At 37.7% G+C, this 22,616-nt stretch overlaps 1 protein-coding gene across 1 annotated transcript in view; it reads left to right on the top strand.

The window, feature by feature from the left end:
- Positions 1-22,616, top strand: part of STAG1 (stromal antigen 1) — a 499,198-nt gene that overhangs the window by 125,232 nt on the left and 351,350 nt on the right. Inside the window, exons 2-3 of the mRNA XM_043874053.1 lie at positions 14,711-14,822; positions 21,613-21,715. Coding sequence (XP_043729988.1) covers positions 14,794-14,822; positions 21,613-21,715 — 132 coding nt within the window. The 5' untranslated portion in view covers positions 14,711-14,793. The remainder of the gene's footprint in view (positions 1-14,710; positions 14,823-21,612; positions 21,716-22,616) is intronic.

The raw sequence follows: 22,616 nt of genomic DNA, 5'->3' as shown, positions 1-22,616 counted from the left end.
GAGGAGCCTGGCGGACTACAGTCCATTGGGTCGCAAAGAGTCAGACATGACTGCAACGACATAGTACGCACATAGGTTTAATTTGCTCCTCATTAAGGTAGACTCATTGGAAAAGACGCTGATTCTGGAAGGGATTGGGGGCAGTAGGAGAAGGGGACAAGAGAGGATGAGATGGCTGGATGGCATCATCGACTTGATGGACATGGGTTTGAGTAAACTCCGGGAGTTGGTGATGGACAGGGAGGCTTGGTGTGCTGCTATTCATGGGGTCGCAGAGTTGGACACGACTGAGCGACTGAATGGAACTGAACTGAACTGAAGGTAGAAAGTTAGGTTATTGAATTGATGCACTTTTTTTTAAACATGGGCGTTTACAGTTATATTTCCTTCTGAGCACTCCTTTTGGTGTGTCTCATAAATTTTGACATACAGTGTCTTTGTTTTCACTAGCCTCATAGTATTCTAATTTGTCATTTCTTCTTTAACTCAGTAATTTAAGAGTATGCTGTTTAGTTTCCACATATTTGCAGATTTTCCAGTTTCTCTTCTGTTACTGATTTCTACTTCCTTTTCTTTCTGCTCTAAGAATACAGTCTGTATGATTTCAAGCTTTTAAAAGTTGCTGGGACTTTTTTGTGGCTTAATCAGCTATGCTGTAGAATGTTGTATGTGAACTTGAGAAAAAGGTGTATTCTCTTTTTGGGTGGAGTGTTCCTTACACGTCTATTAGGTCTGTTTGATTTATGGTATCTGTTGTTCAGGTCCTCTATTTCCTTTTTAATCTTATGTCTGGATCTTGGTTTTTTTATTTTGAAAGTGGTGTATTGAAGTCACCAACTATGGCTGCAGTCGTCCATGGGGTTGCAAAGAGTCCGACACGACTGAGTGACTGAGCATGCATGCTTGATAAGTAAAGACTTTTGACACTTTGCTTTGTTTTTCTTTCCTGCTTGTCTTATATCTTCATTTTTCTTTAACTTTTTATTGGGCTGTAGCTGATTAACAAACAGTAGTGTGTTATTTTCAGGTGAACAGCAAAGGGACTTAGCCATACATATACATGTTTCTGTTCTCCCCCAAACCCTCCTCCCATCCAAGCTGGCACATAACATTTAAGTAGAGTTCCATGTGCTATACAGTAGGTCCTTGTCAGTTATGCATTTTAAATATAGCAGTGTGTACATGTCCATCCCAAACTCCGTAATTATCCCTTTCTCCCATCTCCACCCTGGCAATGAGAAATTTGTTCTCTAAGTCTGTGAGTATCTGTTTTGTAAGTTAGTTCATTTGTATCATTTCTTTTTAGATTCCATATATAAAGGATGTTATATAATATTTCTGTGTGACTTCGTTCACTCAGTATGACACTTTGTAGGTCCATCCATGTTGTTGCAAATGGCGTTATTTCGTTCTTTTTAATGGCTTAGTAATACTACATTGTGTGTATATATATATATGGTGTGTGTGTATATATATATGTATATATACACATGTGTGTATATATATATGTGTATATATATATATATATATGTACATATATATATATACACACACCACATTTTCTTTATCCATTCCTCAGCCAGTGGACATTTAGGTTGCCTCTATGTCTTGGCTGGTTTGGCTGGTTCAAAATGGGTCAGGGAGTACCTCAAGGCTGTATGTTGTCACCCTGCCTTTTTAACTTACATGCAGAATAATCATGTGAAATTCAGGGCTAGAGGAATCACAAGCCGGAATCAACATTGCCAGGAAAAATACCAACAATCTTAGATATGCAGATGGTACTATTCTAATGGCAGAAAGCAGAGAAGAACTAAAGGGCCTTTTGATGAGGGTGAAAAAAGAGAGTGAAAAACCTGGCTTAAAACTCAGCATGCAAAAGACTAAGATCACGGCATCTGATCCCATCACTTCATTGCAAATAGGTGGAGAAACAAGTGCAAACAGTACATTTTCCACTGGGCTCCAAAATCACTGTGGACAGTGACTGCAGCCACGAAATTAAAAAGCTCTTACTCCTTATAGAGAAAGCTATGACAAACCTAGACAGTGTATTAAAAAGCAGAGATACCACTTTGCTGACAAAGGTCCGTATAGTCAAAGCTGTGGTTTTTCCAGTTCAGTTCAGTTGCTCAGTCGTGTCCACCTCTTTGCAGCCCCATGGACTGCAGCATGCCAGGCCACCCTGTCCATCACCAACTCCCGGAATTTACTCAAACTCATGTCCATCGAGTCAGTGATGCCATCCAACCATCTCATCCTGTGTTGTCCCCTTCTCCTCCTGACTTCAATCGTTCCCAGCATCAGGGTCTTTTCCAATGAGTCAGTTCTTCACATCAGGTGGCCAAAGTATTACAGTTTCAGCCTCAGCACCAGTCTTTCCGATGAATATTCAGGACTGATTTCTTTTAGGATGGACTGGTTGGATCTCCTTGCAGTCCAAATGACTCTCAAGAGTCTTCTCCAACACCATAGTTCAAAATCATCAACTCTTCGGCAGTCAGCTTTCTTTATAGTCTAACTCTCGCAAATGTAATGACTATTGGAAAAACCATAGCTTTGACTCGACGGACCTTTGTTGGCAAAGTAATTTCTCTGCTTTTTAATATGCTGTCTAGGTTGGTCATAACTTATTTTCCAAGGAGCAAGCATCTTTTAATTCATGGCTGCATTTACCATCTGCAGTGATTTTGGAGGCCCCCCGCTAAAAAAAAAAAACCTAGACTGCATATTGAAAAGCAGAGACATCACTTTGCTGACAAAGGCCTGTATGGTCAAAGCTGTGGTTTTTCCAGTAGTCATGTATTGATGTGAAAGTTGGACCATAAAGAGGACTGAATGCTGAAGAATTGATGGTTTAGAATTATGGGACTGTAAAAGACTCTTGAGAGTCTTTTGGGCAGCAAGGAGTTCAAACCAATCTATCCTGTAGGAAATCAAACCCAAATATTCATCGAAAGGACTGATGCTGAAGCTGTTGTTCCAATACTTTGGCCACGTGATGCAAAGAGCCAACTCATGGAAAAGACCCTGATGCTGGGAAAGATTGAGGACAGAAGAAGGGGGTGCTACAGAGAATGAGATGTTGCGTGGCATCATCGACTCAGTGGACATGAGTTTGAACAAACTCCTGGAGATAGTGGAGGACAGGGAAGCCAGCCGTGCTGCAGTCCATGGGGTCACAAAGTTAGACACAACTTAGCAACTGAACAACAGTGTTTCGGCTATTGTAAACACTACTGCAGTGACCTTCTTTGTTGCTTAATTTCTCCATCACTGCCTTCCTTTGTGTTTGATCTTCTAGTGTACCTTTTTCATTTTAAAAAATTTCACTTTCAATTACACTGGTGATCATGATATGTTTTATCAATTTAGTTCGAAACGGTAGTAACTTGACTTTTTATTTATACATTTGGGTATACTTCAAATATATTGCGGGTTTGGTTCTAGAGCACCACAGTAAAGCAAATAGCACAATAAAATTAGGTGAGTCACTTTGAGTTTTTCAGTTTTCCAGTTATATTTGGTCTAAACTATAGCTTGTTAAGTATTCAGTGTTACTATGTCTTAAATGATGTACATACCTTTATTTACATATATAAAAACACTTTATTGCGAAGGCATGCTAGCCATCATCTGAGCCTTCAGCTATTTGTGGTCTTTTTGCTGAAAGAGGGTCATGCCTCAGTGTTGATTGCTGCTGAATGATTAGGGTGGTTATTTCCAAAGGATAGAGTGATGGTGGCAGTTTCTTAAAATAAGGCAACAGTGAAGTTTGCCACATTGGTGGACTCTTCCATTTATGAATGATTTCTCTATAGCATGCAGTGCTGTTTGATAGTATTTTACCCACAATAGAACTTTTTAAAAAAATTGGAGTGAGCCCTCCCAAACTTGCCGCTGCTTTATCACTTAGGTTTTCATAATGTTCTAAACTCTTTATTGTCATTTCAGCATCTGCTCAGCATCTTCAGCAGTTACAGGTTTCATCTCAAGAAAGTACTTTGTTTGCTCATACACAAGAAGCATCTCCTTTGTTAGTGTATATCATGAGATTTGTGGCAATGCAGTCACATATTCAGACTCCACTTCTAATTTTAGTTCATTGCTATTTCACTCACTACACCAGCAGTTCTTTCCCACACTAAAGACTTGAATCCCTCAGAGTCATCTGTGAGTGTTGAAAACAACTGTTTGCAAACTCTTGTTGATACTTTGACGTTTTCAATGAATCATGAACATCACTAATGGTATCTAGTAAATACCATTTTGAATGAATGAACCTTTTCCTGGTTTTCATCTGACCTCATCCAGGTTCATCAGAGAAATCGCTGTCTATGGCAGCTACAATCTTATAATAGGTATTTCTTAACTAAAAAACTTGAAGAGTGAAATAACTCCTTGTGGGCTGCAGGATGGATTCTGTGTCAGGAGATGTGAAAATGGCATATGTCTCACTGTGCATCTTTAGCAGAGCTCTTCGGTGATCAGGTGCATTGTCAACGAGTAGTAAGTAATATTTGAATCTTTTTTTTTCTCTGAGCAGTAGATCTCAAGAGTAGGCTTAAAGCATTTACTAAACAGTGTTCCAAACTTGATGTACTGTCAACCAGGCTTTGTTTTTCCATTTCTATAGCACAGGCAGAATAGATAACAGTGTAATTCTTAAGGGCTCTGTGATTTTTGGAATAGTAAATGAACACTGGCTTCAATTTAAAGTCACTAGTTGCATTAGACCCTGTCAGGAAAGTGTGCTTGTTTTTTTGAAACTTTGAAGCCAGGCACTGACTTCTCCTTATACCTGTGAAAGTTCTCAATGGCATCTTCTTCTGGTGTAATACTATTTTGTCTACATTGAGAAACTTTTGTTTAGTTTTCTTGTTCAGTCACTCAGTTATGGCCGAGTCTTTGCAATTCCATGGACTGCAGGACACCAGGGTTCCCTGTCCTTCACCATCTCCTGGAGTTGGCTCAAACTCATGTCCATTGAATTCCAGCCATCTCATCCTCTGTCGTCCCCTTCTCCTCCTGCCTTCAATATTTCCCAGCATCAGGGTCTTTTTCAATGAGTCTGCTCTTCCCTTAAGGTGGCCAAGGTACTGGAGCATCAGCTTCAGCATCAGTCCCTCTAGTGAATATTCAGGACTGATCTCCTTTAGGGACTGGTTGGATCTCCTTGCTGTTCAAGGGACTCTCAAGAGTCTTCTCCAGCACCACAGTTCAAAAGTATCAATTCTTTGGTGCACAGCCTTCTTTATGGTCTAGCTTTCATATCCATACATGACTACTGGAAAAACTGTAGATTTGGCTAGATGTGCCTTTGTCGACAGAGTGATGTCTCTGCTTTTTAATATATTGTCTAGGTTTGTCATAGCTTTTCTTCCAAGGAGCAGGTCTCTTTTAATTTCATGGCTGCAGTCACTATCTGCAGTGATTTTGGAGCCCAGGAAAGTAAAGCCTGTCACTGTTTCCATTGTTTCCCCATCTATTTGCAATGGAGTGATGGGACCAGATGCCATGATCTTTGTTTTTTGAATGTTGAGTTTTAAGTCAGTTTTATCGCTCTTCCTTTTCACCCTCATCAAGAGGCTCTTTAGTTCCTCTTTGCTCTGTGCTATAAGGGTAGTGTCATCTGCATATCTGAGTTTATTGATATTTCTCCTGGCAATCTTGATTCCAGCTTGTGCATCATCCAGCCTGGCATTTCGCATAATGTACTTCGCATTAAGTTAAATAAGCATGGTGACAGTAGACAACCTTGACATACTCCTTTCCCAATTTGGAACCAGTCCATTGTTTTGTCTGGTTCTGACTGTTGCTTCTTGACCTGCATACAGATTTCTCAGGAGGCAGGTGGTCTGGTATTCCCATCTCTTTGAGAATTTTCCACAATTTGTTGTGATCCACACAGTCAAAGGCTTTGGTGTAGTCAGTGAAGCACAAGTAGATGTTTTCTCTGGAAATCTCTTGCTTTTTCTATGATGCAATGGATGTTTGCAATTCCATCTCTGGTTCCTCTGCCTTTTCTAAATCCTGCTTGTACATCCGGGAGCTCTTGGTTCGAATACTGTTGAAGCCTAGTTTGAAGGATTTTGAGCATTAATTTGCTAGCATGTGAAAAGAATGCAGTTGTTTGGTAGTTTGAACATTCTTTCGCATTGCCTTCTTTTGGGTTTGGAATGAAAACTGTCCTTTTCAAGTCCTGTGGCCACTGCTGAGTTTTCCAGATTTGCTGGGATATTAAGTGCAGCACTTTGACAGCATAATCTTTTAGGATTTGCAGTAGCTCTTCTTGAATTCTATCACCTTCATTAGCTTTTTTTTCATAGTAATGCTTCCTAAGGCCCAGTTGACTTCACATTGCAGAATGTCGGGCTGCAGGTGAGTGATTGATCACACCATTGTGGTTATCTGGATCATTAAGAACTTTTTTTTTGTATAGTTCTTCTGTGTATTCTTGCCACCATCTTCTTAATATCTTCTGTGTCTGTTACATCTATACTGTTTCTTTCCTTTATTGTGCCTGTCTTTGCATGAAATATTCCCTTGGTATCTCTAATTTTCTTGAAGAGATCTTTAGTCTTTCCTATATTGTTTTCCTGTATTTCTTTGCATTGATCACTTAGGAAGGCTTTCTTATGTTTCGTTGCTGTTCTTTGGAATTCTGTATTCTGATGGATATATCTTTCCTTTTCTCCTTTGCCTTTTGTTTCTCTTCTCAGCTATTTGTAAGGCCTCCTCAGACAACCATTTTGCCTTTTTGCATTTCTTTTTCTTGGGGATGATTTTGATCACTACCTCCTGTAGAACATTTGATCCTCCATCCATAGTTCTTCAGGCACTCTGTTTATTAGCTGCTGAACAACCATTGACAGGAGAATGTTAGACCCCCCCCCCCCCCCAAGAAAAGATACCCCATGTACAAGGGCAAAGGACGCCACAACAAGATGGTAAGAGGGTGCAGTCACATTTAAAATATCAAACCTCATGCCATCCAGAGACTCTTGGAGGGTGCAAACAAAACCCAGTGTGCCCCAGGGCCAGGGAAAGGAGCTGTGATTTCCACAAGAGGCTGAGCCAGACTTGCCTTTCTGTGTTTGAATGTCTTTTGCGGAGGCATGCGTCAGAAGTGGCAATCTGCTGGGATAATTCTGGGAGGTGCGGCAAGTGGCATAAGTCCTCTTGGAGGAGATCGCCATTATCCCCACTACAGAGCCACAGAGCAGGTGACCCAGAAACTAGAGAACAATTATACCAAAGAAGTTCTTGCACTGTTGCGAATGTTCTAGGCCCCACAACAGATTTCTCCACCTGGGGATCTGGCAAAGGGACTGAGAACCCCCAGGGAGTTTGACTTTGAAATCCAGTTTATTGTAAATACCTTAATTGTTTTAACTAGATCTTCTAGTTAATTTGGTGCAACTTCTGCATCAGCATTTGCTGCTTTACCTTGAACTTTTATGTTAAGGAGACAGCTTCTTTCCTTAAGTGTCATGTACCAACCTCTGCTAGCTTCAGACTTTTTTATTGCAGCTTCTTCAATTCTCTTAGCCTTTATAGAATTAAGAGAGTTAGGGCCTTTTTAAAATTAGTCTTGGCTTAAGAGAAAGTTGTAACTGATTTGATCTTTTATTGAGATCACTAAGACTTTCTATCACCAGTAGGCTGTTTTGTTTCCTTATCATTCTTGTGTTTTTTAGGATAGCATTTTCAATTTTCTTCAAGAACCCTTTCTTTGAATTCACAATTTGACTGACTGCTTTGTGCAAGAGACCTTGCTTTTGATCACTCTGAGCTTTCAACATTCCTTCTTCGTTAAGCTTAATCACAACTAGGTTTTGATTGAAAGTGAGAGACATACAATTCTTCCTTTGAGTTGAACACATAGTGGCTCTTGTAGGTTTATTAATTGGCCTAATTTCAGTATTATTACATATCAAGGAATAGGTCCACAGAGAGGGGGAGAGAGAGAGGAACGGCTGTTCAGTGGAGCAGTCATAATATAGACAATATTCGTTGACTATGTTCTTTGGCTTATGTGGGTGTCATTCACAGCACCTGAAAACAGTTATGAAAGTGACCTTGGTGATCACAGATCACCATAACACATCATGATAATAATCAAAAGTTTGAAGTATTGATAGAGTTACCAAAATGTGACACAATAGACATAGCAACTGCTATTGGAAGAATAGCAGTGATAGACTCTCAGGGTTTCCACAAAACCTTAAATTAGTAAAAAAAAAAAAAAAGCAGTATCTTCAAAGTGCAATAAAATGAGGTATACCTATCATAACTTGTAAAATCTTGCTTCTGTCCCCATCCCTCACTTATATTATTGTTATATCTTTTCATTAAAAAAATTAGATCTTCCGTAATCTTGGAAGAATTTATATTGTTAAAATGTCCATACATTTTGGACAAAGCAGTCTACAGATTTAATGTAACTTGTATCAAAATATCCATGGCAGTTTTCATAAAGCTAGAAAAAGTTGTCCTAAAATGTATATGGAACTGCAGAAGACCCAGAATTGCTGAAGCAATCCTGAGGAAAAAGAACAAAGCATAGCTCTTTCAAAATTCAGACTCTACTACAAAGCTGTAATATCTTACCTGTTACAGAAAATAATCTGGTAAAATGGTATAATTGAGTCACTTTGCTGTATACCTGAAACAAACATGGTATTGTAAATCAATTATACTTTAGTTGGAAAGTCAACTGTATCTACATTGTGTATTAACATAGATGTATAAATACTATTTTATTTTTTTTCTTTTAAATCATAAAGGAAACAAATATGGGAATTACAAACCAAAAACAAATGATGTTGGCTTCTGTATTTGCCTTTTAGTTCATTTTTCCAGTGTTTTCTGTTTTTTTTTATGTGTGGCTTCAAGTTACTGTTTATTGTTCTTTCATTTCTGCATAAGGGACTTCCTTTATTATTTCTTGTAAGGCATTGCAGGTCTAGCAACAAGCTTCTTCAGTTTTTATTTTTCTAGGAATGTCTTAATTTCTCTGTCATCCTCGAGTGATAGTTTGCTGGGTATAGAATTATTGTTTTAACAGTTTTCTTTTAGCATTTTAGATATGTCATTCTAATGCTTTCTGGCTTCTGTACTTAATGAGAAATTGAATGTTAGTCTTATTGGTTTTCTGTGGTTTCTGTGGATTACTTGTATGTGGTCAGCTTGTTTGTTTTTGTTCTTTGTTTAAGATTCTTTCATTAATCTGGCTTTTACAGTTTGACTGTACAATTGACTTCTGAATCAAGTAGGTTTGAACTGCACTTGTTCACTCTTAATTAAACAGATGTTTTTCAGTAAATACTAAAGTACATCACAATCTGATTGGTTGAGCACTGATACAGAATCATGGATATGGCCAGCCAACTGCGAAATTATATATGAAGCTTTTGAATGTGCAGGAAGTCAGTTCCCCTAATCTTGTTGTTGTTCAAGAGCCAACTATGGTTTGTATCTGTGTGACTTTAAAAAGATTACTTTCTATTTACAGTTATTATAAAATGTTAGCAATATTCCTCATGTTTTTTAATACATGTTTAAACGTATCTTACACCCAGTAGTTTGTTTCTCTCACTCCCCCATCCCTATATTACCACCCTTCACCGTTTCCCACTGGTAACTACTATTAATAGTTTATTCTCTATATCTCTTTGTGACTCTCTTTTGAATTTCTTCTTCCCAGAGTTCATTTATCTTACTAATTGTGTAGATTTATGTATTTAAAATAGGTTAAGTTTTTGCCATGTATCTTCAGATATTCTTTCTTGTCTGTCTTTGTTTATCTACTTCTGGAAGTCTCAGTTCAATATCTGAGCTTAGATGGAGATGATTTCTGTGAATTTTTTTTTTTTCTGGTGATGGGCCATCATTTCATATTTTTTGTATGCCTTTTGAATTTTTGATGTTATGAAAAACTGGACACTTTCAGTATGTCCAGTGTTGTAACATTGGACACTAGGTTCTCTCCTCCTCATGGTTTACTGTTGTCTTTTCGAGGGCTATAGTCATCTCTTAGAATTTGCTTTGCTAACCTGTTTTTGCAAGGACTGTATTCTTTGTCATGTGTGGGTCCTAAAATTTTGTTGTCTTATTCAGTGGTGATCTTCCAGATTTCTTTTGCTAATGGAAACAAGTAATTTCTGGGTCTTTTTTTGGCAGATTGTTAGCTGAGGTACTTCTTCAAAAATTAGGCAGGCTGCCTACAGCTTTGTCTTGGTATTCACTTTGTGCTTGCATGGAGAGCAAAGATCACCTAGAATTGAAAGCCTGTACTCCGTAGTTCTTCTCTGAGAATCCATCCAACCCTGAGCATTCGTGTAGTACTCTCCATTTCCTTGCATATGTGATACCTCTTTAAAGTACTTACTCCCCACATAGCTTTCTCCTCCCCCTCTTTTAATTTAAGGCTTTTAGATTGTTTAATGCTTATGCAATCCACTCTCTTGCCCCAGACAGCTACTTGTATCACTGTGTGTTTAAATGCTTTTGAAAGATAATAGTTTCTCCAAGAAAAGAAAAAGGAAGCTCTTCCAAACACTCTGCTGCAGTTTTAGAGAACAGGTCCATGGTGTTCTCTTGGGCACTAGCGAGCCACACCCGTAACTTGGTCTGCTGTCCTTGTGGGCTATGGAGTTGGCATATGAGTAAGCAAAAATACTACTGTGGTCTCTTATCAAGTATAATAGACGTCTTTTAGGCACTCCTCTCTTTATCATAAACTTTTATAAGATTCCAGATGTTCATAAGAGATGAGCTTTGTTGTTTTTTGGCCAAACTAAGAGTTGTTTCTGGCTTCCCTGGTGGTTCAATGGTAAAGAATCCACCTGCCAATATAGAGGATGTGGGTTTGATCCCTGGGTCAGGAAAATTCCCCTGGAGAAGGAAATGGCAAGCCACTCCAGTATTCTTGCTTGGGAAATCCCATGGACAGAGGAACCGGGTGGTCTATAGTTCATGGGTTCCCCAAAAAGCTGGACTTCATTTAATAACTAAAAAACAACAAAAGTTCCTTTACTGGAGGGCCTAATTTTTGAGGTTTCCTAGTCCTCCATTTTCCATGACATCATTTCTTTCTTTTGTTTTTGAAAGATTGATAATTCAATTTTCATGATTTTTTCCACTTCACATTTCAAACAGTGCTTCTCTGTCTTTCAGCTTACATTGTTGGAGTTGGTGATGGACAGGGAAACCTGGCATGCTGCAGTCCATGGGGTCATAATGAGTCAGATACAACTGAGTGACTGATCCCATGGACCCCAGCACTCCAGGCTTCCCTGTCCTTCACTATCTCCTGGGGTTTGCTCAGACTCATGTCTGTTGAGTCAGTGATGCCGTCCAACCATCATCCTCTATCATCCCCTTCTCCTGCCTTCTCTCTTTCTCAGCATCAGGGTCTTTTCCAGTGAGTTGGCTTTGCAGCAGGTGGCCAAAGAATTGGAGCTTCAGCTTCAGCATCAGTCCTTCCAATGAGTATTCAGGATTGATTTCTTTTAGAATGGACCTATTTAACCAGCTTACATAGTTTCTACCAAGAAATCTGATCATAATTTTTTGTTTTTTCTCTGTATGTGAGGAATTATGTTTCTTTTGTTTCCTTTCAAATTTTCTTCATATTTACCAATATTTATATTTTAGAATATTCATGGGAATTCTCTGATCTTTCTTCTGTGTTTTAAAATCTCACATTACTTTTGGAAAGCTCTTTGCTACCTCTTCAGATGTTTGTTTTTGCCTTGATGTTTCTCTCTCCTTCTGAATTCTAGTTATGTGTTATTCTGTTAGGTATTGTGTCATGGCCTGTCTTGGATGCCCTGTTTTGTCTCACTCCGCTACTTTGTTTTTGTTTAATAAACTTTAGTTTTAAGATAAGTTTTAGGTTCACAGCAGAATTGAATAGAAGTTAGAGAGATCCCCCATAACTCTTGTTCCCACATACATATAACCTCTTCCACTATTAACATCCCACATCACAGTGATCCATCTGTTACAATCAGTGAACCTATGTTGACATGTCATTATCACCCAGTGTTTGTAGTTTACATTAGGATTCCCTCTTTGTGTTATATATTCTATGGGTTTTGTTTTAAATGTTCAGTTTAGATGTACCCATGATTCTAGTATCATACAAAATAGCTTCTGTGCCCTAAAAATCTTTTGGTCTTACTTGTTCATCTTCCCTATCCAATAATGTTTGGCTATCCCTGATATTATTACTGTCCTCATAGTTTTACCTTTTCCAAAATGCTATGTCATTCAAATCATATAGGGTGTAGCTGTTTCACATTGGCTTCTTTTAGTTAGTAGTAGGTATTTGAGCTTCCTCCATGTCCTCTCCTGGTTAGATAGCTCATTACTTTTAAGTGTTAAGTAATATTCAGTGTTTTCTGTGTACCACAGTTTATTTGTTCATTCACCTCTTAAATTATACCTTTCTTCTGTTTTGGCAGTTTTGAATAAAACTGTTGTAAATACCTTTGTGCTGGCCTTTATGTAGACATAAATTTTTAGTTTATCTGGGTAAATACAAAGGAGTGTGATTATTGGTAGTACTGGTAGTTGGTAGTACTATTGATTGTAGTCTGTGTATTCTGGCATACTCATGTTTTTCTAAAGTAGTTTTCAGAGGACCTAAATAGACATTTTTCTGAAGAATATATACAGATAACCAAAATCTACATGAACAGGTACTCAACATCACTAATCTTCAGGGAAATGAAAATCAGAGCCATAATGATGTATCCCTTCACATCTATGTCAGGATGTCTTTGCTCAAAAAGCTAAGAGAGATATTCTCGTTGAGGATACAGACAGAACAGAAGCCTTGTTCAGTGTTGGTGGAAATGTAATTTGGTACAATCTTTAGAAAACAAATAATTAAAAATAAGACTGTTGTATTATATATTATATGTAATATTATGTAGCAATCCCACTTCTCAGTATATATCCACGATAAATGAAATCATTATCCCAAACACATAGATGTGTTTATCCCACGCTTACAGCAGCATTTCAATTTGCCTTGATTCATGGACCTCACATTCCAAGTTCCTATGCAATACTGCTCTTTATAGCATCGAACCTTGCTTCTATCCCCAGTCCCATCCACAGTTGGGTGTTGTTTTTGCTTTGGCTCTATCCCTTTATTCTTTCTGGAGTTATTTCTGCACTTATCTCCAGTATCATATTGGGCACCTACCGACCTGGGGAGTTCATCTTTCAGTGTCCTATCTTTTTGCCTTTTTGTACTGTTCTTGGGGTTCTTAAGGCAAGAATACTGAAGTGGTTTGCCATTCCCTTCTCCAGTGGACCACATTCTGTCAGACCTCTCCACCATGACCCGTCTGTCTTGGGTGGCCCCACACCGCATGGCTTAGTTTTATTGAGTTAGACAAGGCTGTGGTCCATGTGATCAGATTGGCTGGTTGTCTGTGATTCTGGTCTCAGTCTGTCTGCCCTCTGATGCCTTCTCTCAGTGCCTACCGTCTTACTTGGGTTTCTCTTACCTTGGATGTGGGGAATCTCTTCATGGCTGCTCCAGCAAAGTGCATCTGCTGCTCCTTACTTTGGACGTGGGGTAGCTCCTCTCGGCCGCCGCCCCTGACATCGGACATGAGCTAGCTCCTCTCGGCTGCGCGTATTAAAAAGCAGAGACATTACTTTGTCCACAAAGGTCCGTCTAGTCAAGGCTATGGTTTTTCCAGTGGTCATGTGTGGATGTGAGAGTTGGACTATAAAGAAAGCTGAGCGCCGAAGAATTGATGCTTTTGAACAGTCCTGGGTGTTCATTGGAAGGACTGATGCTGAAGCTGATACTCCAGTACTTTGGCCACTTGATGCGAAGAGCTGACTCATTGGAAAAGACCCTGATGCTGGGAGGGATTGGGGGCAGGAGGAGAAGGGGACAACAGAGGATGAGATGGCTGGATGGCATAACTGACTCAATGGACATGGGTTTGGGTGGACTCTGGGAGTTTGTGATGAACAGGGAGGCCTGGCCTGCTGTGGTTTATGGGGTTGCAGAGATGTGAACACGGCTGAGCAGCTGAACTGAACTACAGCAGCATTATTTACCAAAACCAAAATATGGAAACAGCTTTATGTGTCCATGGACTTAACGGATAGAGCAAACCTTGTTGTCTCTTGGTACACACAGTGGAATATTACTCAGTCTTCAAAAAAAATAACAAAACTGATCATTAGACAACTTGGATTAACCTGGAGGGCATTATACTAATGAAATTAGCATTAGAGAAAGGCAAATATCACATGAAATCACTTATATGTGATATCTATAGAGCGGGAAGATTCATGGAAAAAGTAGTGGAAAAAGTAGTGGAAAAAGTAGTTGCCAAGGGCAAAGTGGTAGAAATAGGGAGCGATTGGGTGAAAGAGTACAAACTTTGTTCTAAATGAATAGGGCCTGAAGGTCTAATATATAATAAGGTGACTGTAGTTGATAACACTTTCTTGTATAATTGAAATTTGCTAAGAGAGTAGAATTTATTAAATGTTTGGGGCAAACAAAGAGAAAATATGTGAGATGGTGGATATATTAACTCAATGAGGGAAGCCCTTCACTGTGTGTCCATATATCAAATTATCTTGCTGTAACTGTCTTAGAGTTTGTCAACTATACATCAGTAAACTGGAAAAATAATTTCTTTCTTTCTTTTTTAATTAACAGGATTACCTTTGAGGTTATTTTGAAAGTTTTGAGTTGTACAACACTTGATTCTTTTGCTGCATTGTGGACAGATCTTTGCAGCAATGATTACTTCAGAGTTACCAGTGTTACAGTAAGTATTACAGCTTTTTATTTTTTTAAATGCATGTAACACTTTTCTGTATCAAAAAGCTTTTATTACTGAGACATGAAATGTGTTCTTTGATAGTTGGGGAATATGCTTGAAGTAAAAGAACTATTAGAGGGTATAATTATTATATCCATCTATAGCCCTTGCATTGTAATGTCAGTATGTAATGTCCCTGTTACTGAACAAAAAAGTTACTGTCTTATTTTAGTATTCAGCAGAAATGATGACTGTGGGCTGGTTTGACATGCCAACTTCTTTTGTAAATAAAGTGTTAATGAAAGAAAATCACACTGACTCCTTTGCAGAATTGTTTATGTGCTAGAGAAAAAATTAACCTGCAAACAGAAATATTTCGTTTGGCTATTTATAGACAAGAGTTTGTAGACCTCTGTCCCATATCATCCTCTCACCCCATGCCAGAACTTCTTTTCCCTGAGATTGATATTGTAATTGATGAGTCCTTGGCATTTCTGGTGACATCTAATTAGATTTTGTTGGAGTTATAGGACACATCTAGAATTTGATTTCGATTCTCTGTGAAGTGAGATCGTGTAATGGCAAATACTTTTCCCTTTATAGGTTTCATTAAGCTCCAATGTAGGAATCTGTATACTCTGATCGTGTACGATAATAGCAGTTTAGATATAATGAAAGTGACCAACAGTTTACATAATTATTTATATATTTTTATAGTTTTAGATCATTTATATGTGTTTTTTCTAAGAAACTGTAGTCTCTTTCCAGTTGGTCTCCTGTCCTTCCGTTTTTCCTCCAGAGTTTTAAGACAGAATGCTATCCAAATTACTTTACATGCTAAAAGCCATCAATACCTACCCTGCTTCATTTGTTTAAATATGAAAGTGTTAATTGCTCAGTTCTCTGTAACCCTCCAGGCTCCTCTGTCTAGGGGATTCTGCAGGCAAGAATAATGGAGTGGCCAGCCATTCCCTTCTCCAGGGGATCTTCCTGACCCAGGGATCAAACCCTAGTCTCTTGCATTGCAGGGAGATTCTTTACTGTCTGAACCACCAGGCAAGCTTTGCTATTAATTAAACATTATTAAATATTGCCAATTTCCACCAAATGATGTAGTAGAGCTGTGCTGGGCTTTGAGAATGAACAAGTGGAAAAGACTCACTCTGTCCTTGCTGCCATGAAGCTTATATAGATATATATTAATCAAATAATCACAATCATATAGATTTAAACTGCCATTGGTTCTTTGAAGGTAAGCTAGAGGATTTATTAGAATTTTAATACATGCCTTGAAGTAGTCTACTTTTCTAAGGAAGAAGTGTAGGGAGGTAGAGGAATTGTGATAGGCGGAATCACATTGTGTTTGAGGGAATGAAATAAAGCTGTGATTTTTCTTTTTTCAGGATGAAAGATGGAGAATGGCGTGAGATATGGCTTGCAAGTAGAGTAGGGCTGTATTGTATAGGACCTGCTAAGTCTTAAATTAAGAATTTTGAGGTTGTTTTCCCCTGGAAGTAGAAGGACATCATCATAGAGTTTTAATCACGAGAAAGATGGAATAAGACATATACTATGAATAGCATTCTTAGCACACAGTATAGTGATTTGATTGGAAAAGGCAACAGGAGAAACGAGGAGTCTTATTTGGAGAAAGGTGTTGTGGTGTCGAGGCCAGAGATAATAACTTGAGCTAAAATGATTACAGTGGAAACTGGAAAGAGTAAAACAGAATTTAGAGAGTTTTCAGGAAATTAAAAAGAATGACTTTATAAGGTTGAATCTGATTTTTGTATTCTCTTTATTCATGTCCAGTATTCATTTGCAGGCTTTTTGGTAGAGCAATTTGGTTGAAGTTTGAATTTGCATAGCCCTTGATCCAGCTTTCTGTGTCTATTCTAGAGAGGTATTTGTTGATGTGTAATAAGAGTTAACGTGCACGGACAGTTGTTTCACCTCTGTTTGTAGTGGTTAGAAACTGGAGACAGTCTAAGTACTCACAGAGAAGGAACATATTATCGAGTAACATTTAGGAATCCTTTGTAGGAAAATTCATATTAATTTAAGTTTAAAAAATTATATAGACATTGCTTTGTATTTATGTATATTTATGCCAGAACATAAGTATTCATGACAGTATTGATAAAACTTGATAATCTTGTTCTGCAGATTGAAATTCAGTGTTAGGGTATAGTGGAGTGAAACTCTTCCTTGTATTCTTATATCTTGCTTGAAATTAAAAAACATTTTTATATCATGTATTCTAATAAATAAGATACATATACTGATTGAAGTATGTTAGTTGTTTGTTGGTAATAGCTTTCATCTTTTAAGCTGGCTGAAGTGTGAAGAATTAAAAAACAATTGTACTTTTTTCTGTTGTCAGTGAACTATTGCTGAAGGATAAATTAATTTCACTAATGGGACACATTTTGTATCCTTGAAACAAATTTGCTTTTGTAGTTGCCTGGAGATTTCTGTAAGCATCAAAAGTACTAGTGTATTCTGTTCACATAAGAGAAATACTAAACATACTATTTGCATTCTGCTATCCTGCCTTAGAGATAGAGAATTCGCATTTACCTTGAGATCTAAGTGGACCCTACCACTTAATAGCTGTATGAATATGAACAGGATTGTCAGCTTTTGAGATCTTACATTTCCTCATCTGTAAAACTGAGACATCAGTATGTTGTCTTAATAAGGTTTTGTGCATAGGTAATGTCTGTAAACCGGCACACAGTGTATACTAAATGGTCTGTTTGGATTATAGTGAGGAGAAGAAGCATATGATTTATTATTCTTAATTAAATCAGTGATTGAAAGACTACTGATACTGTTTCAGAAACCTGTTTTTATAAATATTATTGGACCACAGCAATATCCATTCACTTATGTATTATGAATGGCCATATTCATGCAAGTTGAGTATCAGATACAGAGAACTTCATACCATTCAGCCTAAAATATTTACTGTATAGCCCTTAAAGAAAATGTTTCCTGACCCTTGGGCTAGATCAGTATTATTTATAGTTTTAAATACCAAGTTGCCTTTGAGGGTTTGCAGACAAAGAAGGAACGTGATAATGAGAATATTAGTGACAGTAGTGTGTAGAGTGGCTTGGACAGGGAAATGTTAGAAGCAGAAAGATAAGTTGTGATTAATTCAAGAAGTTGTGATTATGGTAGTAATCATAAAAAGAATGAGAGACGAAATTAGTATATAGAGGATGACTCAGGAGGATTTTTAACTGATGGCCTAAGAGGAAGACTGATGTGGTTGTAGGTTTGAATAAGACAGGGTAATGGTGACAATAATAAGTTTATAAAACAGTGCAAATTTGGGTATTAATAAATTAGTTATTTAGTGATATTGCTGTGAGTAGAGAGCTAGAATTAAGTCATAATTAGACTTAATTTTATGTGTGTTATTTGGTGAATTTGCGATGGTATGCAAAGAAGTATGTTACACATGCAGTTGAAAATCTTGAATTACAGATAGGTCTAGTGATAATATACTGAAGTCATTTGCATAAAAGTTCCATATCAATTGGATGAGATCTCCAAGAGAGGTTAGTTTAAAGGGAGAAGAGCCAGATACTAATGAGATCTTCAAGGGATCAAAACAAAGAGAATGGAACTAAGAGCCTTCAGTGGAGCAGTTTCAGAAATACTAAGTTGTGAGTTGAGTTTACCATTTGCTTTGTACCCTTCCTCTTATTTGCAGTTTTATACAGATACAGTGAGTAATACAGAATTCAGTGAAGATATTTTTGTTAATATCATCCATGTGTTTTTAATGCCATGCTAGGGCCAGTCTGTATTGGCCTGGAGAGCTGAATATTAAATTTCCAGGAATTTTGTGACCTTGTTAAGTATAACATGCATGCATGTGTGCGTGCTAAGTTGCTTCAGTTGTATCTGACTCTCTGCAACCCTATGGATCGCTGTAGCCTTCCAGACTCCTCAGTCCATGGAATTCTACAGGCCTGAAGACTGGAGTGGGTTTCCATGCCCTCCTCCAGGGTGTCTTCCCTACCCAGGGATAAAACCCGGGTCTCTTATGTCTCCTGCATTGCAGGTGGATTCTTTACCACTGGCGGCCCTGGGAAGCCCATATATAACATGACTTTTATGGAAAGTTAAATTATGCAAGCTTAAAATTAAATAAATCCTATTAAAAATAAAAGTAATTGCTCAAAACTCATCACTTCCCAATTATTTTACATCTTACCAATTTCTATGCTCTCTAGGTTTTTATTTACATCTATTCCATGTATGATGGAAATAACTTTGTAGTAGTGTACTACTATTGTTAATTACTTCTCAACTCTGTATTTTGTGATGTCACTTTGATAGTTTGAATTTGGTTGTGGTAAGAGTATTCACTTTATGAAAATCAGCAAACACTACAAATGAGGACTCAGTTTATTGTTTTGTTGTTTGTGGACTCAATAAAGTGATGGAGAAATTGTTAATAATGCAGATTAAACTTAAAGATAAATATCAGGTCTTTAGTCATTATATTATGATACCACAAAGATTTGAAGACATATGCTTCTAGTGTTCCAGAACTATTACATATGCAATTCAGTAAAGAAGATGCTCACAACGTTGAGCAATGAGTGACGTTCCAACAGATGGCTTTGTCATTTCTTTTACATTCTGTTCATTAAAGTGCACAAAGGTATCAACTGTCTTTCACGGCAGAAGCCTGTTCGTTCATCAGCTGAAACCGTAGGTTAGCTAGGGATACAAGAGTTTCACACAATTATTAAAATCATTTTATATGAATCTGTTAACTAGACAGATGCTCAAAATTCTCCATACCAGGCTTCAGCAATATGTGAACCGTGAACTTCCAGGTGTTCAAGCTGGTTTTAAAAAAGGCAGAGGAACCAGAGATCAAATTGCCAACATCCACTGGATCATCAAAAAGGCAAGAGAGTTCCAGAAAAACACCTATTTCTGCTTTATTGACTATGCCAAAGCCTTTGACTGTGTGGATCACAATAAGCTGTGGAAAATTCTGAAAGAGATGGGAATACCAGACCACCTGACCTGCCTCTTGAGAAATCTGTATGCAGGTCAGGAAGCAACAGTTAGAACTGGACATGGAACAACAGACTGGTTCCAAATAGGAAAAGGGGTACATCAAGGCTGTATATTGTCAACCTGCTTATTTAACTTACATGCAGAGTACATCATGAGAAATGCTGGGCTGGAGGAAGCACAAGCTGGAATTAAGAACGCTGGGAGAAATATCAATAACCTCATATATGCAGATGACACCATCCTTATGGCAGAAATTTAAGAAGAACTAAAGAGCCTCTTGCTGAAAGTCAAAGAGGAGAGTGAAAAAGTTGACTTAAAGCTCAACATTCAGAAAACTAAGATCATGGCATCTGGTCCCATCACTTCATGGGAAATAGATGGAGAAAAAGTGGGAAAAGTGGCTGATTTTATTTTTCTGGGCTCCAGAATCACTGCAGATGGTGATTGCAGCCATGAAATTAAGACGCTTACTCCTTGGAAGGAAAGTTATGACCAGCCTAGACAGCATATTAAAAAGCAGAGACATTACTTTGCCAACAAAGGTCCGTCTAGTCAAGTCTATAATGGTTTTTCCAATGGTCATGTATGGATGTGAGAACTGGACTATAAAGAAAGCTGAGCGCTGAAGAATTGATTTTGAACTGTGGTGTTGGAGAAGACTTGAGATTCCCTTGGACTGCAAGGAGATCCAACCAGTCCATCCTAACGGAAATCAGTCCTGGGTGTTCATTGGAAGGATTGATGTTGAAGCTGAAACTCCAACACGTTGGTCACCTGTTGCGAAGAGCTGACTCATTTGAAAAGACCCTGATGCTGGGAAAGATTGAAGGCCAGGGAAGAAGGGGACGACAGAGGATGAGATGGTTGGTGGCATCACTGACTCAATGGACATGAGTTTGGGTGGATTTAGGGAGTTGGTGATAAGCAAGGAGGCCTGGCGTGCTGTGGTTCATGGGGTCGCAAAGAGTCGGACACAACTGAGTGACTGAACTAGATAGAATTTACAATAAAAAATATTGTGCATTTTATTATTGTTTGTAAGTTGTGTGCTCTACTTCCTTTATATTGGTACTGTTTCTAATGACTTATGTGCATAGATTTTTTGAAGTGCCATTGTTAAACATTTACTAACACACTTTCCATTATTTTATGAAATGAGTAAAGTTCCTCCCAAGCCTTTATTTTTTTTATATTGAAGAATTAGTCTTTTGCAGTTGTATTTTGCATTTATATTTTCTATAGCAGCTGCCATTTCCACAGTCATTTCTTTTCTGTATTTCTCTGTTTGGAAAATCATTTTATTCATTGTTATGTGATATTAACCAGGGAGGGTAATATTTTTTTTTTTTCCCAGTGGGTTTTTTCATACATTGACATGAATCAGCCATAGATTTACACGTATTCCCCATCCCGATCTCCCCTCCCACCTCCCTCTCCACCCGATTCCTCTGGGTCTTCCCAGTGCACCAGGCCCGAGCACTTGTCTCATGCATCCCACCTGGGCTGGTGATCTGTTTCACCATAGATAGTATACATGCTGTTCTTTTGAAACATCCCACGGGAGGGTAATATTTTGAATTTGCTAAAGATTTTTTCTGAACATGAAAGTATAAACCACTTTTAATCAGCTATATGTGTACATACAGCAAACAGTAAGAAAGCTAGAGGAACAGAGCTTCATTGTATTATTAATAGGTATGTATTTATTAATTTTTTCACTAAAATAATGTATCATATTTTCTAGAGATTCAACTAATGAGACTACTGCCCATTCTGATGCTGGCAGCGAACTTGAAGAAACAGAGGTCAAAGGAAAAAGAAAAAGAGGTCGACCTGGCCGGCCTCCAGTATGTATATTACTTGTCATCTTTGTTTCTATAATGGTTATTGATAATGAGGTATTTGTTAATTATAATACTGTTAATACTTTTAAAAAGCTCACTGACACATTAGAATGTCTTGGAAACTTTGCTTCATAAATAGGCTTAGCAGTGGTTAGAAAAAGAAAATTATAGTATCTTTTTTGCTTTCCGTGTCTCTCTTACAAATAAATGGTAGTCCATGTGAAGGGATTGGGAAGATGATTGACATGGAATGACGTGTAGTTATGATTTCCTTGCTTTTTATTTTTAGATGCAGCTCTCATTTCTTGTGAGCTCTTTAAGTATGCATTTTTGTAGTATTTGAGTTCAGTCTCAGAATATATTCTCATTACACATGATTGAGAAGTTTAGAAAAGCTCTACGTATTCTTACTGTATGGTATCTTTATGTCATGTGAGTACACAGTCATTTAATTTAAAGTAATACTGTCAGACAGTAGTATCAATGGTATCAGTGGGTTAAGGCTTGTATTATTTTATACTCACCTTTATGAGTATAAAGGTGAGTTGACTTTGTTATTGCAGTTTTAAAATTTTATTTTATAAGAGTTCTTATTATGGAAAAATTTAGCCACCTCCTATGGAAGTCATAATAGTATAATAAACCTTCCATATAAATCTAAGGTACAGCAGTTATCAAGTCATTGCCAGTCTCTTTTTCCTGTGTTATTTTTGAAGGTCATTCTGGATAGCATTCCATTTTTGAATATTTCAGAATGTATCTAAAAGATAAGGGCTTCCCTTCTCTCTTTTTTAAATATCACTCCATGACTTAGCAACTAAAGAACAACAACCAGTATCATTCTCATAATGCAAGATGACAGTATTTTAGTAAAATCACCAAATACATTTAAAATTTATAATCA

This window comes from Cervus elaphus, chromosome 19, assembly GCF_910594005.1.
Source record: "Cervus elaphus chromosome 19, mCerEla1.1, whole genome shotgun sequence".
NCBI classification, from domain to species: domain Eukaryota; kingdom Metazoa; phylum Chordata; class Mammalia; order Artiodactyla; family Cervidae; genus Cervus; species Cervus elaphus.
Note: the sequence above shows the minus strand (reverse complement) of the source record. Positions and strands in the feature narration are given on the sequence as shown.